Here is a 10,989-nt window from a genome sequence, read left to right on the forward strand (position 1 = left end):
GGAAAGTCCATTGATGAATTCATGCACTTCTACAAAACCAAGGGTGACGAGTTAGCCCTTCTTGGCAAGCCCCTCGATCATGAAGACCTCGTGGATCTCATCTTGTCAGGCCTTGGCGAAGAATATCGCCCTATCAAGGACGCCATCAATGCTCGTGACTTGCCCATTTCGTTTGTGGAACTTCACGAACGACTATTGAACCATGAATCGGTTCTCCTTGCCTCTGAGCCACTGCCGTCGGTGATGCCTATCTCGGCACACAATGCTCAAGCAAAACATCCCAGCCGTCCTTCCTGGCAACATCAGCCCCGATCTACCAATGACTCTCGCTCTCGGCGTTCGTCCACCGGTTACCAAGGGAAGTGCCAACTCTGTGGAACCTTTGGCCACAGCGCTCGCCGATGCCATCTCCTCCCCTCCTCGGCTTCCCAGTCTGCACCGCCTGTCTCAACCTCTCAGGGCCCTGCTCCTTGGCGTCCTCGAGCTCACAACACAAACCTCTCAGCCTCAACACCATCTCCGAATTGGCTACTAGATTCCGGCGCATCACATCACATTACATCCGATCTTGACACTCTTATGGATCGATGCATCCAATTACACACACGGGTTCCACATCCCTTACTTCTCCCTCTCAATCTTTATCACTTACCAATGTGCTTTGTGTTCCTACTCTTCATAAGAACTTGATCTCCATCCACCAACTTTGCAAATCTAACCTTGTCTCGGTGGAATTTTTCCCTTTTTCTTTTCAGGTGAAGGATCTAAAGACGGGGGCATCTCTCACAAAAGGGCAGCTTAAGGATGGTGTGTATGAGTGGCCATCTTCTTCTCATCTCGCGTCTAACCCATCTCACCATGCTTTCTCGGCCACTACCATTACTTTCTCAGATTGGCATTCTAGACTAGGCCATCCTTCTTCCGAAATTTTAAATAAGGTCATCAACCAATTTTCTTTGCCTTTGTCGTCCAATAAAACTCGCAACATGTTATGCGAACCTTGTGCTATCAATAAGAGTCATAAACTCCCTTTTTCGGTATCGACTATTAAGTCTTCTCGTCCACTTGAGATTTTGTTTTCGGATGTATGGTCGTCTCCCGTAACTTCCTTCGATGGTTTTAAGTACTATGTTATTTTCGTCGATCATTTCACGCGGTATACGTGGCTTTATCCCCTCAAACAAAAATCACAAGTCCACGAGATTTTTACTCGATTTAAACCATTGGTCGAAAACCGATTTAATCATCGCATTCAAACACTCTACTCGGATAACGGGGGCGAATATATAGCTCTTCGCTCATTTCTTGCGACCCACGGTATTACTCACCTAACCACACCTCCACATACACCCGAGCATAACGGCATCTCGGAACGCAAACATCGGCACATCATGGAAACGGGACTCACACTCCTATCCAAAGCCGACATTCCACGGTCCTATTGGACGTTTGCGTTTCCAGCCGCCGTATACCTCATAAATCGACTCCCCACCAAAGTCATACATGACAAATCGCCTTTTGAAACTCTCTTTGGTACCGCACCAAACTATCACAAGCTCCGCACCTTCGGTTGCTTGTGCTTTCCTTGGTTGAGACCATATTCCAATCACAAACTTGATCCACGATCAATGCCTTGTCTTTTTGTCGGATACTCTTTGACCCAAACTGCATTCTTATGTTTTCATCCCTCCACGTCACGAGTATACTCTTCACGACATGTCACATTTTTCGAAACCTCATTTCCTTTTTCTCGTCTCATGGCTGACTCGGCCGATGTCTCCTCGACGGGAACATGTTATCCATCAGTGTCTCCTTCCCATACCCTTGTCCCAAGATGTTCACCCATGCCACTGTCTCCACAAGCTACGCCCATGCCCTCGGATCCTTCGCCTGGACAGTCTTCACCGAGTTCCTCCTCTTCTCCGGTAAGTAATTCTTCACCCTTACATTCACCAAACCTACCAAACTCGCCTTCGTCCAGCTCAAATACCGAACCACCAACACTTCCTATAGATCCCACAGCGCACACCGACACCACCCTTATCGAACTTCCCACTATAAACCTTCCCCCTGAAATTACTTCCTCCACAAGAAACACTCATACCATGACCACCCGATCCAAAAATAATATCACCAAACCCAACACCAAATTTGCCAACAACATTCTCAAAGCCACGACCACCGACATTGAACCATCCCTCACCGAACCCACGTGTGTATCCCAAGCTCTCAAATCACCCCAATGGAGACAAGCTATGACGGAAGAGTTTGACGCTCTTGTGAAAAACGGAACTTGGGATCTCGTTCCTCCGGACTCCTCCTACAACATAGTTGGATGTAAATGGGTTTTCCGCACTAAACGTTGTGCCGATGGTTCTTTTGACAGGTGTAAGGCTCGCTTGGTGGCAAAGGGCTTTCATCAACGTCCCGGTGTTGACTACCATGACACTTTTAGTCCGGTTGTTAAACCGGCTACAATTCGATTGGTACTAAGTCTTGCGGTAACTCGACGATGGCCACTTCGTCAACTTGATATCAACAACGCCTTTCTCCAAGGCAAACTCACGGATGATGTCTATATGGTCCAACCTCCCGGTTTTGTTGATCAAGATCGCTCCTCACATGTATGCAAGCTTCACAAAGCTCTATACGGACTCAAGCAAGCTCCAAGAGCTTGGTACACCGAGCTACGGAGTTTCCTTCTTGCCTCAGGTTTCATCAACTCCTTGGCCGACACTTCGTTGTTTATCTTCCGTGATTCCACTGTCGTCCTATACTTGTTGGTATACGTCGATGACATTGTCATCACGGGAAATGATCCAGCACGGTGTCAATCCTTCATTGATAGGCTCGCTGCTCGGTTCTCTCTCAAAGATCTCGGAAATCTATCATTCTTTCTCGGCGTTGAGGTCTCACATTCCAGCACCGGTCTCTATCTCACACAACGACGGTACATTACGGATCTTCTCAAACGGACAAACATGTTGAATGCGAAGCCGGTATCTACGCCCATGTCCTCTACCACTTCCTTGACGTTGAACTCGGGCACACCATTGGATGATCCTTTAGAGTACCGAAACATTGTTGGAAGCTTGCAATATCTCAACTTCACACGACCCGACATCGCATACGTAGTGAACAAGCTATCGCAGTTTATGCATCGGCCCACAACCGACCATTGGCAAGCTGTAAAGCGTGTCCTACGATATCTTGTTGGCTCCTCCTCACTTGGCCTCTTCTACACCTCAAGAAACACAGCCAATCTCCATGCTTTTTCGGATGCGGATTGGGGAGGTAACCGTGACGATTTCACCTCTACAAGCGCACACATTGTTTACTATGGCAGTCACCCGATCTCGTGGTCATCTAAGAAGCAACGCACGGCAGCGAGATCGTCTACCGAATCGGAATACAAGTCTGTTGCAACTACCGCCTCTGAAATCCGATGGCTCACTTCACTGCTCTCGGAGCTTGGTATTGTCTCTTCCTCAACACCCGTTATCTTCTGCGATAATGTCGGCGCAACCTATCTATGCGCCAATCCCGTGTTTCACTCACGTATGAAACACGTTGCTATTGACTACCACTTCATTCGAGGTCTTGTACAAGACGGTCTACTCCGAGTCTCCCATGTCTCTTCCCATGATCAGTTGGCCGACGCCCTAACAAAGCCGCTACCTCGAGCACGCTTTGATCTTCTTCGGGTCAAGATTGGTCTCGCACACGAGCCTCATCTTGCGGGGGCGTAATGGAAGGAAATCTTATTATAATCTTATTGTTTATACGCGTATCAATTAGTTCCTATGTTTATGTTATTTGTTACCTAAACTCACTCCATCATTAAAGTATTCAATCATGTATATATTCCTCTTGTATGTTACAAACTTAATAATACGAAAACCCTATTCTCTAAACCTAGTTTACTTTGGACTTCAGTTCGCCAAGTTCGGTATCGGAGGAAGACATTTTCCCGCGCTCCGGAGGTGGTGGATACGAGCGGAATTACGAAAACACCCTTCATGAGGCTTGGCCGCTACGCGAGGGAAACGGCGAGAGAGGTAAGGAAACGACGTCGTCTCAGATGGGCCAAGAAAGTGGTCTGATGTTACATGGTGCATGCGATCTTTGGACTTCAGTTCGCCAAGTTCGGTATCGGAGGAAGACATTTTCCCGCGCTCCGGAGGTGGTGGATACGAGCGGAATTACGAAAACACCCTTCATGAGGCTTGGCCGCTACGCGAGGGAAACGGCGAGAGAGGTAAGGAAACGACGTCGTCTCAGATGGGCCAAGAAAGTGGTCTGATGTTACATGGTGCATGCGATGATCATCATGGTTGTCATGGCGATGGCGTGGACGGCATGGACAATGATGATCTTCCCCAAGATTTATGTGACACCACTATGCTTGAGGAGTTTATGATGAGTGATCTCCATGGGATGCTTGATTAGCTATTAGAGAATGCATGCCACGTGTACGATCATGATGATGATGATGATGATCATACAAATGGGATATAGGTCGAGCGTTTGTCCACGATACCACATTGTAGGATGTTTTTTTTTTCATCATGTTGTCTTCTGTCCAAAATCAGAATATACGAAAAGTAAGACAGATTACCAAGTGCTGATTGATCGCATCAAAGGCAGGTTAAACTCTTGGACCTCTAAATTTTTGTCCTATGCTGGAAGGATTCAACTAATAGGCACTGTCATTTATGGAATGATAAATGCATGGAGTATGATGTTTTTACTTCCTAAATACTTCTTGAAGCAAGTAGACAGCCTATGCTCGGGGTTTTTATGGGGTACAGAGAAGGCCCGTCGGATTTCCTGGTCTACTTGTTGCTTACCGCGTCAAGAGGGTGGATTAGGGCTACGAAGCATTGCTGAGTACTTTAATATGGTGTTTCGCTTAAAGCTCATTTGGATGTTATTTACCAAGTCAGGATCCCTCGGGGTAGCTTGGACGAAGTTGAATGTGCTCAAGTGCCGCTGTTTCTGGATCACTTCATCATCTGTACGTTTCTCTTGGAATTTTCGTAAGCTCTTGGATCTGAAGGACTTGGCTCTTCAATTTCTAAAAGTTCAGATAGGAAATGGTGAATCAACATTGTTTTGGCATGGCCCATGGACGATATTTGGATCATTGCTTAAATGGGTCGGTGCGGCTGGCCCCTGTCACCTACGACTCCCTCTGCATTCCACGGTTAATCAAGCTGCAGCTGATGGATCTTGGACACTCCCGGGAGCACGCTCAGACCGATTGCAGCAACTTCAGATTTGTCTCTCAACGACATCACCTCCCTCGTCTGAAAGAGGTCCGGACACCCACCTGTGGAAATATAAAGATAATGACTACAGACCACACTTCTCTTCTTCAATGACTTGGCGGCTAATCAGAAACGCGGCACAAACAGTCCCCTGGCATTCTTTAGTATGGTTCGCCCGATGTATTCCCCATTATGCTATACTTCATTGGCAGGTTATGATGGAGCGGTTACCGACAAAAGACCGGCTTCATCGTTGGGGTGTCACAGCAGACACTCGGTGTAGGCTATGTGATATGGCTGGTGAATCTCATCATCACTTATTCTTTGAGTGCAACTATGCCTCCTCTCTTTGGCGTCACTTTGGTTCTTTGGCGTCACTTTGGTGAGGTATGTTGGTCGAATCCACCTAGTACTCTCGCATGCATTGTGGATTGGTTCAGAAATCCATCGCAGGATATCTCAAGCGGTAGAAGATACATTGCCAAGCTTGTGCTACAAACCTCCATCTATGAAATATGGAGGGAACGAAATTACCGAATTTTTCGTGGAAGATGCAGATCCATCGAATACACCCGTTGGAAAGTTGATCGAACGATGCGAAATATTCTCCTGTCCTCCAAGTGCAAGCCTTCCTCCCAAGGATGCTCTCTTCTTGCTGAATGGTACTACCTGACACGATATTCTCGACCTCCATAGCTGATGAGATTATTATTTTACTCTTTATGATCGGATTTTCTTTTACCATTTTCTCATGGGTTCATAATCATTTTGTATACAGTTTGGAACTGGTTGTAAAATTTGTTTTTTGATTAATCCAAATCACCTTTACCAAAAAAAAAAAGAAAAAAAGAAAATAAAGTTTACCAAAAAAAACCATGTTCAAATACCATATGGCATATCATGATTTTTAATATATATTATCACATGCATATATGAATATATAAACCTAGTATGTTACCTCTCGAATCTTCAAATTCGATTTGGTCAACTTCCGTTACCCGTATAAAGATACATATGCACACAAACTTATGCACGCATATACTCTCCCTCTCTCTCAAGTGTGAAACCAAGCCTTGAAAACTATATACAGAAGGCATATCATGATTTTTAATATATATTATCACATGCATATATGAATATATAAACCTAGTATGTTACCTCTCGAATCTTCAAATTCGATTTGGTCAACTTCCGTTACCCGTATAAAGATACATATGCACACAAACTTATGCACGCATATACTCTCCCTCTCTCTCAAGTGTGAAACCAAGCCTTGAAAACTATATACAGAACCATGAACAATGGAAAAACAAACATGCCCAATAAGCAGATATTAAACCATAACAGAGTATTTATCTCGAGGCCTATCGGAAAACGATTTACAAGTTCATCCAGGCGGCGACGGGACGAGTCCACTACCGATAATTTCCGTGCCCTGGTTCAACAGTTTACCGGAAAACCAACCGGTTCAGGCGTTAACCGAATTCCGAGAGGTCCGGTTAACATGAATTTCCAGCAGGATTACCGGTTATCTGACGACGAAGGGTGGTTGCTCACTTGGGGAGATACCCAAAAATCGGATCATGATCGGTTGCAAGAGATGGAGAATGAGAAGTGTGAACCGGAGCTGAACCGGTCTGAAGCATTCTTCGAAGATGGAATTTTGTGGTCCGATCCGAACGCTTTTCTGAATGCTGAGATCTTCTTCATTTCGTAATAATGGAAACTCTTTTTATTTAATAAAGTTTTAACTCTTTTGCCTTTTGATGTTTTGAATTCCATTTCGCATATTCTCTCCACAAAATAATCCGAAACATACATTACTGGATCTGCTTAATTGGGCCTAGACGTAATTGGGCTTTACAAGGCCCATATGGAAACGGCGCCGTTTATAGTCTATTGGGTCCAAAATCTTCGCGACGGTTTCTCTCTCCACGGCAACCGGAGCACCATGTTGGCGGCGACGTTCTCGTTACCTCCCCCCGTAGCTTCTCCGTCGTCTCTATTAAATCGGAGAAACCCTAAGTTTACGAGGATCCATGCTTCTCTCTCCAATTACCCTCTCGCCAGCAAAATTATGGTCAAAAGTAAGATTCTGCTGCTACTTTTTGTTTGATTTTGGTTGAATCCGAAATTCCGAATGAGTTCCTCATTCTGTGATGAGTTGTGGGGTAGATTCAAATTTGATAGATTTGGGTGTTTTTAATTTCGGTGGATTGAGTTCATTTATAGCTGAAATACGTGGAATTCCCCTGTTTCATGATATTTCTTAAGCTTTTTATTGCTCCATGATGAGGACTTTTTTTTATTTATGAAACCATGGTGACGAAATTGTATTACGCTAAGTTGATCAAGATCGGTTAACGGATGAGAAGCACCGAGGTTTTTTTATGAACAAAGCAATCTGCTTTTTTCTGTTATGGAACTAAGAACAAGTGTGAAAAACATACAACTTGTTTGTGATTTTTTGGGGAATTTATGGCTTTTCGTCTAGCGTTCAAGGGCATAGTATGATACTATGATCCTCTGGTTCACTATGTTATCAACAAAATGAGATAAATCCGATGATGTTCTTTGGAGAAAACTTTGAATTGCTTTGGAGATGCAATTTGAGCTAAACCTCTATGATGTATGATTTTTTTTTTACTTTTTGTCTTGTCTCCGTTTTCGCTGAGTTCTCTCTGTTTTGACAGTTTATTTTCTTCGAATCTGCAGATCTACCGTTTGCTACTAGTGAACATTTTCTGCAGAAGGAATTCTCAGCCTTTGGAGAGATAGCTGAAGGTTACTAAATGTGTTTCCACTTGCTATGAGTTTTGTTTCAAGAACCTGCGTTTGCTCCATTATAATGATCTGCTCATCACAATTCTTATTGATTAGCTTTAAAAGTTTCATTGATGTCTTAATCATCTTTCAACAGTTAAGGTTGTCAAGGATGGATCCACGAAGAGATCAAAAGGATATGCATTTATTCAATACAAATGTCAAGATGATGCAATGCTAGCCTTGGAAACCATGGATCGTCAGGTAAATAAACTGTTCGGCAACTGCTGCAACAACAACATACTTTCTGTCACAATTCTTATTGATTCTTCTCATCTTGTTCCAGGTTTACAATGGTAGGGTGATTTATGTCGACATCGCAAAACCAGGGAAGGATGATTTCAGAGGATACCCAAGAACCTCAGGACCCCCTGAGAAGCGTCAACCCCCAGAAGAAGCGAGTGATGAGTTGGCAGATTGCTGGTATTAACCGATACCAAGGTTAAAGATCGCATTCAACATGGCCCAAGCAGCCATTGCTGGTTAGAAGATCAGACTTACTCCCGTTGGAGATGACGGGCTCATCTAATATACAAGTGAAGATAAATTATGAAGATCAAGAGGTTAGCTTTCTGGTTTATATCTCAGTTTTTGTTTAAACTACAAACCAAACATAATTGCAATGTAGCATGAGAGAATCACTTTCTCTGTGAAAGATTTTACTGATAAACAATCACTGATACAGTTCCAGTGACAGCCTTATCTGTCTGTCCTACTACCACATTGTTGGAAACATTGATAACAGCATGAGCAGGAATCTGCTCAGCTTGTGCGAAAAATGAATATTGGAAGTTACTTATCCGGTTTGGGAATACCAGAACCGGGGAAAAGTCGGCCTCCCACTGTGTCCCGTTCATCGAAACCAGCAGCTTCCCGAATGTTGATTTCAGAGTCATGCCTTCTACATTGTTCTGATCGATGACCACTTGGTCAATATCATGAAACTCTCCTTCGATCTTGATGATCGGGAAGTTGTGTTTCGGGTCGCCATTGAACATGTTGTTGACGATATTTAGCCCCGAAACCCGACCATTTATGGATCTCAACACTACATTAGCATCCCCCAAGAACAGGCCGTTTGTGACGTGAACCTGGACAGGATCTTCGATGACTATACCTGTGTAATCCAGGTAACAGTTATCTATCCTCGTCAATGGCGATTTTACCAAAATGCCAACACCTCCGAACCACGTTGCCTTGTTGTAGCAGTGCACTCCAGTGACAATATTAGCCGGGCCATTCAATGAGATCCCGACGGCCGCCGAGAAAATCACGACATCGGTGATCACATTGTCCGTGCTCGAGATATCGATCCCAGTCCCGGAATATTCCCTCTCCTGGCTGTCTCCGCCTACAGTTGAATGTTGCCCCAAGAAGGAGCTTGATATGAGTATCTCATGGCCCCTCTGAACCTGTATCCCCTGTGTTGTGAAATGCAGGAAGTAACAGTTGTTGATTCGGATTCGGGCGGAGTCAATCACCGAAATGCCCCCACCTCGGAAGTTCGAGTCGAAAAGTACATCCCGGAAGGTTATGTCCTCGTAGAAGATCCCGGAACTCTGGTCTTCCTCGTCGGAGAACTGTGGAGGAGAATTCTCCGACGACATTTTGACAGAGGATGGGGAGACTAATTGGACCAAATGCTGGTCGGCGGGAAACTCGTCGGATCCCCGGAGAGTTCCTCCTTGAACCTGAATCATGTGGATTAGGTTTGGAATCAGAAAGACAAATCTATCAAAACGAGAGTTGGTAAATGAGTTTTTTTTAGATGATGATGATGATGGTACGGACAACGAGGTTGCCGCCGCCGGAGGGAGGAAACCGGAGGGGTTTGGAGATCTTGTAGTTGCCGCCTTGGAGATCAAGGACGAGACCGCCGAGGTCGGTGACACGTGGCAGCAACTGAAGTCCACTCTGTAAATGAAAAGCATCAGTTAAAGCTGCGAGTATTGCGTCACTGCTGTCTTGTTCTCCTCTCGGGTCTGCTCCATACCCGATTGGGTATATCACTCTCCCAATCTGCATTCAGTCCCTCGCGTCAGACCATATACGCATACATATATATAGATAGATAGATATGAACGTACGTACGTATATACACATACCATCTTAGGGGAAGAAGAAGGTGGTGGAGAAGACAATGGCGGGGAAAAGGGGGCAGAGGGGAAGAAGAAGGTGGTGGAGAAGACAATGGCGGGAAAATGGGAGCAGAAGCCAATCGGTGTTGGATCTTTTCTTGGAACTCGAGAAGCTTCTGCTTGCTGTGGCTACGTAAGGATGATGTTTCTCCAAGTGCCATTGAAACTGAGAGCAGGAACAGGGACAGGATCCAGCATCGGACTCTCATCTGGTTTCTTCGATCCTTGTCTTCTTCTTCTTCTGCAACCTTGGCTTTGCTGTTTTCTCTGGTTATAAAATGAGAGAGAGAGAGAGAGAGAGGAGTTAAAGCAGATGGCTGTCGTTTGTTGATTTTCCCGACGCACCGCGATCTCCAATTTAAAGCCGAAACGTTTTGAGCCGAAAAACGAAATAATTTATCCTCTTGGTGCATAAAAAAGATTGAAACTCGTTGGTCCTTAAGTGGTTGGTACAACCGTTGAAGTTGGATTAATAATCCGTGATCCCTCTTATCAATAATTCATAATCGTTACCACCTAACCCTATGATTTATATTGTATTATATATATACAAACCCTTTTTTAAACACCATACAGTTATTTTGAGAAATTTTAGTTGTTGAATATTTCCCATTAAGAAAATATGGCCTTTAATGGACAAATATAGTAAAGTCACACATAAATGGCCATCTTGAAATTTGCCAATTATAATTCAAATCATTCATTTTGGATTGCGTGTCATCTTTCATCCGCAAGCATGTATGTTATCTTAGGGAAAG

At 44.4% G+C, this 10,989-nt stretch overlaps 2 protein-coding genes across 3 annotated transcripts; one reads left to right on the plus strand and one right to left on the minus strand.

Annotated features, from left to right (window-relative positions):
* The first annotated feature begins 7,185 nt into the window (after positions 1 to 7,185).
* Positions 7,186 to 8,769, plus strand: LOC104811787 (glycine-rich RNA-binding protein 4, mitochondrial). Its single transcript, XM_010538609.2, has 4 exons — positions 7,186 to 7,357; positions 7,986 to 8,054; positions 8,191 to 8,297; positions 8,380 to 8,769. Exons 1-4 carry the CDS (start codon positions 7,222 to 7,224, stop codon positions 8,521 to 8,523), a joined length of 456 nt encoding a protein of 151 aa, XP_010536911.1. The 5' UTR covers positions 7,186 to 7,221; the 3' UTR covers positions 8,524 to 8,769.
* Positions 8,724 to 10,590, minus strand: LOC104811771 (polygalacturonase QRT3). Of its 2 annotated transcripts, none has more exons than XM_010538600.2 (4): positions 10,273 to 10,590; positions 10,199 to 10,222; positions 9,885 to 10,112; positions 8,724 to 9,784 (listed from the first exon to the last, which is right to left on the minus strand). In XM_010538600.2, exons 1-4 carry the CDS (start codon positions 10,438 to 10,440, stop codon positions 8,753 to 8,755), a joined length of 1,452 nt encoding a protein of 483 aa, XP_010536902.1. In that variant the 5' UTR covers positions 10,441 to 10,590; the 3' UTR covers positions 8,724 to 8,752. The 2 variants fall into 2 exon arrangements, with proteins under 2 accessions (XP_010536902.1, XP_019057370.1); XM_019201825.1 differs by having other exon boundaries at positions 10,199 to 10,219; positions 10,270 to 10,590.
* Between the last annotated feature and the right edge of the window lie 399 nt (positions 10,591 to 10,989).

This window comes from Tarenaya hassleriana, unplaced genomic scaffold (assembly GCF_000463585.1).
Source record: "Tarenaya hassleriana unplaced genomic scaffold, ASM46358v1 Cleome1, whole genome shotgun sequence".
Taxonomy (NCBI): Eukaryota; Viridiplantae; Streptophyta; class Magnoliopsida; order Brassicales; family Cleomaceae; genus Tarenaya; species Tarenaya hassleriana.

Coding starts and splice junctions, on each gene's coding strand:
- LOC104811787 (XM_010538609.2), top strand. CDS start 7,222: ATGTTGGCGGCGACGTTCTCGTTACCTCCCCCCGTAGCTTCTCCGTCG. Junction 7,358..7,985: donor CAGCAAAATTATGGTCAAAA/GTAAGATTCTGC, acceptor TCGAATCTGCAG/ATCTACCGTTTGCTACTAGT. Junction 8,055..8,190: donor CTTTGGAGAGATAGCTGAAG/GTTACTAAATGT, acceptor ATCTTTCAACAG/TTAAGGTTGTCAAGGATGGA.
- LOC104811771 (XM_010538600.2), bottom strand. CDS start 10,440: ATGAGAGTCCGATGCTGGATCCTGTCCCTGTTCCTGCTCTCAGTTTCA. Junction 10,113..10,198: donor CTTCTTCTTCCCCTAAGATG/GTATGTGTATAT, acceptor GACTGAATGCAG/ATTGGGAGAGTGATATACCC. Junction 9,785..9,884: donor CCGGCGGCGGCAACCTCGTT/GTCCGTACCATC, acceptor CACATGATTCAG/GTTCAAGGAGGAACTCTCCG.